General features: G+C 37.4%; 1 protein-coding gene across 3 annotated transcripts in view; it reads left to right on the top strand.

Moving 5' to 3' along the window:
• The window catches only part of F5 (coagulation factor V), a gene marked incomplete at its 3' end in the record, with an annotated part of 85606 nt that extends 82340 nt beyond the window's left edge, over nucleotides 1-3266 (top strand). For all 3 annotated transcript variants that reach the window (XM_079914456.1, XM_079914457.1, XM_079914458.1), the window contains 2 exons: nucleotides 1221-1403; nucleotides 3123-3266. In XM_079914456.1, coding sequence (XP_079770582.1) covers nucleotides 1221-1403; nucleotides 3123-3266 — 327 coding nt within the window. The remainder of the gene's footprint in view (nucleotides 1-1220; nucleotides 1404-3122) is intronic.
• Between the last annotated feature and the right edge of the window lie 4200 nt (nucleotides 3267-7466).

Genomic DNA, 7466 nt, shown 5'->3' on the forward strand with positions numbered 1-7466 from the left:
ATTTGTTTCACTTAACCTTCAACAGTATGAAATGTCATGTACAGGGTTTCTTTAGAGAGGTGGAAAATCTAAGCCAGACATATGCAGGTATGCACGCAGACTGAAGTGTCTCTGCCTCCTCGATGCCTCCAAAAAAAACGTACACTTACAAAGCTCCCCTAGCTAGCTATCTGCATTCTGTATCACTCGTACAACCTTGATTTGAAGACACACTAAAACACCACCAGATGTCACTAGAGGGTGTTACAAAATTAACCAAAATTATCTAATACAGCCATTTTAATTCAATTAATTTGCTTAAAAAATACAATAACATGTGACTACACATATACATACACACATACATACATATGTGACCACACATATGTGACTACACACATATATATATGGGGCTATACATACATATGTATATACACATACAGACATGCACATATGAGTGATGTTGAGAAAATATATCAATATTCCTTATTTCATACAGAATTGAATGAGACTATGGGGCATGATAAACCTCCCAAAGATGAAAATTAATCTCAGATTACTCTAAAACTCAATTAGTCTTTCTGATTCTTTCTGCAAGCGTCTATCATCCAATTAGGCATTTTGTTAGGCCAGAGACAGGACAACTACTATGCCACACCCAGCCCTGGGTGTCGCTTTATTAGGTCTCTCAGATATTACATTTATTTGAAATATCAGAAAAGAAGAAATTGGACTACTTCTCCTAATGGACATTAGCAATGGAAAGAAAAGTGGGGCTTTTCTAAAATGAGTTAAATTGGGAGAGGATACTATCTAATTCTCTCTCAGATAACTCTTCAGTAATATCACCATAGCATTTAAATAAACTTGCTTAAGAGAAAAATATTTACAGGTAATTTAGCAATTTAATGCTTTTTCTCAAATAAAATGTATTTATTTGTTGAGCACCATCTGTGTGCCATACATCGTGGTGAACACCTGAAAACAAAACTAAGTCCCTGCCCTCAAAGGGTAAGGAACACAAGTAAACACATAACTGTTGTACAATGCGTGAAATATTCCAAAAGTTTATAAACCTGCTGACAATAAACAAGAAGGAACAGGGAAGGATTCTAGGAGAAAGGGAATCCTCAGGGATGAGACAGAAAAGAAATCCTTCCAGCTCAGTGCATTTCTGAGTATCTTGGTCTAAAAAAGCAAAGGTTTTAATGTCAAATGCATTGTTCTAATCATTTTCATAGGCAAACAACAACTATCAGTGGTTACAAATTGATCTGCTCAAAATCAAGAAGATAACAGCGATTGTAACACAGGGTTGCAAGTCTCTGTCCTCTGAAATGTATGTGAAGAGCTACACCATCCAGTACAGTGACCAGGGAGTTGAATGGAAACCTTACAGAGAGAAATCCTCGTTGGTGGACAAGGTACAGGGGTATCTTGGCAAAAAGAAAACAATTTGAAAACTGCTATGATGAGAACAGAAGCTCAAATTTGCAAATAGTTCTTTGTATTCGATAAGCATGCACTGACATGCGTCACTCTTTAAGTCTTCTAAGTCCTAGCTCTGTAAGTAGCTGGTCTTGGGACAGGGACCATGCACACTATCTTTCTGCTTTGACTGAGCCACCTATAAAAGAATGAGGACAAAACAGCAGCGGGTGGTGTGAAGTTTAATTAGCTCTGATTGAGAAAGATGGTGAAAGGGTTATCTCAGCCTGCTTGGACTGTATAACAAATTACCATAGACTGGGTGACAAACAAAAAACACGTATTTCTCACAGTTCTGGAGGCTAGAATCCTAGATCAGGGTGCCAGCATGGTTGGGTTTTTAGTGAGGGCAGTCTTCCTGGTTGTGCTTTCATATGGCCTTCCTTGGTGCGTGCACACACAGAGATGCCATGAGGGCCCTACCCCCATCCTAGCCCTAATCATCTCCCAAAGGACCCACCTCCTCGTATCATCCCATTGAGGATTAGGGTTTGAACATATGAATTTTGGAAGGATACAAACATACAGTCTGTAACAGGGGTCTAGAAAACCTTCTACCATATTAACATTAGCTTGGATGTACTTGTTATTCATGGCTGATCACATACATACCCATGGCCATATACCTTTCAGTGTCATATTGTTATTCAAACAATTGTTATCCTTCCGGATGAGGAGACTAATTTCCTGCAAGATGAACTATTCCATTATACTCCTAAATTCCTAGTTATGCAGTTTTAAAATACTACCAGAGGCAAAGCTAAGGAGAGGAACCTAATATTCCAGGAATGGGAATTGGGCTGAAACCAGTAGGAGGCGCAACACGGGAGAAGGGGATGGACATTTATGCTCACCATGGGCTCAGCACTTAATCTCAGTTACTGGATTTGAATCTCTTTCTCTCTAAACCCCTGGGTTGTTTATTTGTTAGGTTTGGTTTGGTTTATTTCTCACGTATCAAGATATCCTCATAGTAGGGCAAAAATCATTTTTATAAACAAATAGTGACTTAGCTTCTGATGTGTGTACATCTTGAGGAACTTGCTGGGGATGACAGAAACACACCTAAAACACAGTTTAGTTGATGATATAGGGCATATGACAAAAAGGATAAATAAAAATACATGATGTATTTTATTTTAAAAGTTAGTAATAGCTAACCATTTATTGGTGCCCATTATCTGGCACTTAATAAAGACGTGTCATATGTTTACATACTCTTTAAACTCTTTACAACAACTTCTATGAGGTAAAATTTATTATCCCCGTTTTGCCAATAAGGAAATGGATAATCAGAGACTACAAGTAATTTGCTCAAAGTCACATAGCTACAAAGGGGCTAAAGGCAGATATGCTTTTGCGGCTGCCCCACAGCACCATATCAGATTTCTTTATTTTTCCCTGTTCCAACTCAGATCACAGATGAGGTGATATCACTAAAGAGGTACGTCTGGAGTGTGAGTTCATAATTGATTGAGGATCATCTTTGTGATACTGTTGTATGTGTTCATTAATGCCCACAGTTTGAACTAAAAGGATAAAAAATTATAAGTTTTTCAAATTGAAATACAGTTGGTATACAATGTTACTTTCAGGTATAAGATTTTTATACCCATTATGCCATCCTTAAATATTTTCTCATATTTTACTTTCAGATTTTCGAAGGAAATAATAATATCAAAGGACACGCGAAGAACTTTTTCAACCCACCAATCATTTCCAGGTTTATACGCATCATTCCTAAAACATGGAATCAAAACATTGCACTTCGCCTGGAACTCTTTGGCTGTGATATTTAATAGAATTGATTATTCTAAAAGATAGGAGGGACTCAAAGATATCAAACCATTTAGAGTGGACAATGTATTTTAGAGCTATTTTAAATATTAAAATTTTTCCACTATTTCTCTTTTTTCTATTAGAGAATAAAATTTTATATGTGAAACCTTTATAACTTCTTATAACCACTAAGTAAGATGATGACTATTATCTCTGCATTAATTTGAGTATAGATGGGAAAATATCAAGAACCAACAAGAAAAGGCTTATCTTTCACTGATTAAAAATGCTATATAAAGTAATATTCATGTAGTTAACATTCTTCATTATAGTTCTCCAACCCTATACACATTAATAAAAGAGATATTACTCTTTTAAAGCATTTATAAGCCCAGATAACTTTCATTCCTATATTTTTCTTTTAAAAAAACTATGATTTAAGAGTATAGGAAACAAACAGTATTTCTCAATGGTTTGTTTTTCTTGACAGTGGAGAGAAAAAGTCTTACTATATGAAACGACACGTGCTTAAAATACCCTATCTTACTGACACGATAATGACTTTTCTGACCCTCCACGAGTAAAGATACAAGTAAGCATGTTCTCAGTGGTCCCGCTGCCCTTGTGAATCTGGCCTGGTCTCCCTTGGGACTGATTGCATATATTGATGTTCAGGGTTAGGGATCATTAATAGAACAGATCTAAAATAACCATGGGATGGCTGAACATGTAACCTTGGCTTCATTCTAGCTGGTAGTACATGGCACACTGTTTCAAAACACAGGCTCACCTACAGGAAAGTGAATACCTATAATAAAGAGCGTTGGAACCCTTGGCCCAAATGCAGCTGTTCTTGCTAGAACTGGCCCCTGGCCAAAGTGGCAAACAGTTGAAATTCTCTCTCAGTGCCTTTCTCTTTATGGCCCCAGCCTCCAGCTCTCCCTTCCCCTTTCAAGCACTCCCTTCCCTGGGAACTTGGCATCTAATAATTTTACAGACATTGTGAGACTGAGAAGCCTTCTGGTATCCTCTAAGTCACATGGGAGAGACTCACTGGTGACGCTATCTATTTTAGTGGAACAAACCACCCCAAAACTTAGTGCTTAAAACAGCCACCAATTTATTATTTCTCATGATTCTGTAGGTTGACTGGGCACAGCTGGGTGGTTTTACTGGTGGCTTCATTTGGGGTCTCTAGTGAGTTTACAGTTAGACAGTGACTGTAGCCAGAGTCATCAGGAGGCTCAACTGACTGTTGGGAAAGCTGGTCCTCTGTCCCTCTCCAAGTAGTTTCAGATTCTCTCCTCATTGCATGGCTTCTTCAAGCGGTCTGTTCACTTGGTGTCTCCAACAAGTGATCTAGACTTCTTATAGGGTGATACAGGCTCCCAAAAGCAAGTGTGTTCAAGACGTAGGAAGCAGAAGCTGCCAGTCCTTTTTTTTTTTTAATAGATCTTTATTAGAGTATAATTGCTTCACAATACTGTGTTAGTTTCTGTTGCACAACAAAGTGAATCAGTCATATGCATACACATGTCCCCATATCCCCTCCCTCTTGAGCCTCCCTCCCATCCTCCCTATCCCATCCCTCTAGGTCATTGCAAAGCACTGAGCTGATCTCCCTGTGCTATGCTGCTGCTTCCCACCAGCCAACTGTTTTACATTCAGTAGTGCATGTATGTCGATGCTACACTCACTTTGCCTCAGCTTCACCCTCCCTCCCCACGTCCTCAAGTCCATTATCTATGTCTATCTTTTTATTCCTACCCTGCAACTAGGTTCATCAGTACCATTTTATTTTTTAGATTAGATATATATGTGTTAGCATATGGTATTTATTTTTCTCTTTCTGACTTATTTCACTCTGTATGACAGTCCCTAGGTCCATCCACCTCACTACAAATAACTCAATTTTGTTTCTTTTTCTGGCTGAGTAATATGCCATTGTATATATGTGCCACATCTTCTTTATCCATTCATCTGTCAGTGGACACTTAAGTTGTTTCCATGTCCTGGCTATTGTAAACAGTGTTGCAGTGAACATTGGGGTACATATCTCTTTTTGAATTATGGTTTTCTCAGGGTATATGCCCAGTAGTGGGATTGCTAGGTCATATGGTAGTTCTATTTTTAGTTTTTTAAGGAACCTCCATACGTTTTTTCATAGAGGTTGTATCAATTTACATTCCCATCAACACTGCAAGAGGGTGCCTTTTCACCATACCCTTTCCAGCATTTATTGTTTCTAGATTTGTTGATAATTGCCATTCTGACCAGCGTGAGGTGATATCTCATTGTAGTTTTGATTTGCATTTCTCTAATAATTAGTAATGTTGAGCATCTTTTCATGTGCCTCTTGGCCATCTGTATATCATCCTGGGTGAAATGTCTGAGTCTTCAGCCCATTTTTTAACTGGATTGTTTGTTTTCTTGATATTGAGCTCCATGAGCTGTTTGTGTATTTTGGAGATTAATACTTTGTCCATTGTTTCATTTGCAAATATCTTCTCCCATTCTGAGAGTTGTCTTTTTGTTGTCTTGTTTATGGTTTCCTTTGCTGTGAAAATGCTTTTAAGTCCCATTTGTTTATTTTAGTTTTTGTTTCCATTACTCTAGGAGGTGGGTCAAAAAACATCTTGCTGTGGTTTATGTCAAAGAGTGTTTTTCCTATGTTTTCCTCTAAGAGCTTTATAATGTCTGGTCTTACATTTAAGTCTTTAATCCATTTGGAGTTTATTTTTGTGTATGGTGTTAGGTAGTGTTCTAATTTCATTCTTTTACATGCAACTGTCCAGTTTTCCCAGCACCACTTATTGAAGAGGCTGTCTTTTCTCCATTGTATGTTCTTGCCTCCTTTGTCGTAAATTAGGTGCCCATATGTGCGTGGGTTTATCTCTGGGCAGTCTATCCTGTACCATTGATCTATATTTCTGTTTTTATGCCAGTAACATCCTGTCTTGATTACTGTAGCTTTGTGGTATAGTTTGAGGATGGGGAGTCTGATTCCTCCAACTCCATTTTTCTTTCTCAAGATTGCTTTGGCTATTCGGGGTCTTTTGTGTTTCCATATGACTTGTAATTTTTTTTTTCTAATTCTAATTCTGTGAAGAATGCCATTGGTAATTTGAAAGGGATTGCATTGAATCTGTAGATTGCTTTGGGTAGTATAGTCATTTTCACAATATTGATTCTTCCCAACCAAGAACATGGTATATTTCTCCATTGTTTATGTCATCTTTGATTTCTTTCATCAGTGTTTATGGTTTTCTGAGTACAAGTCTTTTGTCTCCTTAGGTTTATTCCTAGGTATTTTATTCTTTTTGTTGCAATGGTAAATGGGAGTGTTTCCTTAATTTCACTTTCAGAAATTTCATCATTAGTGTATAGGAATGCAAGAGATTTCTGTGCATTAATTTTGTATCCTACAACCTTACCAGATTCACTGATTAGTTCTAGTAGTTTTCTGGTGGCATCTTTAGGATTTTCTATGTATAGTAACATGTCATTGGCAAACAGTGACAGTTTTACTTCTTTTCCAATTTGTATTCGTTTTACTTCTTTTTCTTCTCGGATTGCTGTGGCTAGGACTTCCAAAACTATGTTGAATAAGAGGGTGAGAGTCTTGTTCCTGATCTTAGCAGAAATGCTTTCAGTTTTTCACCATTGAGTATGATGCTTGCTGTGGGTTTGTCATATATGGCCTTTATTATGTTGAGGTAGGTTCCCTCTATGCCCATTTTCTGGAGAGTTTTTTTTTATCATAAATGGGTGTTGAATTTTGTCAGAAGCTTTTTCTGCATCTATTGAGATGATCATATGGTTTTTATTCCTTAATTTGTTAATGTGGTGTATCACATTGATTGATTTGCGTATATTGAAGAACGCTTGCATCCCTGGGATAAATCCCACTTGATCATGGTGTATGATTGGATTCTGTTTCCTAGTATTTAGTTCAGGATTTTTGCATCTATGTTCATCAGTGATATTGACCTATAATTTTCTTTTTTTGTGATATCTTTTGTGGTTTTGGTATCAGGGTGATGGTGGCTTCATAGAATGAATTTGGGAGTGTTTCTTCCCCTGCAATTTATTGGACGAGTTTGAGAAGGATCGGTGTTAGCTCTTCTCTAGATGTTTGATAGAATTTGCCTGTGAAGCCATCTGGTCCTGGTCCTGGACTTTTAATTATGGTTTCAATTTCATTACTTGTGATAGGTCTC

The sequence above is a fragment of the Stenella coeruleoalba genome (genome assembly GCF_951394435.1).
Source record: "Stenella coeruleoalba genome assembly, chromosome: 1".
Taxonomy (NCBI): Eukaryota; Metazoa; Chordata; class Mammalia; order Artiodactyla; family Delphinidae; genus Stenella; species Stenella coeruleoalba.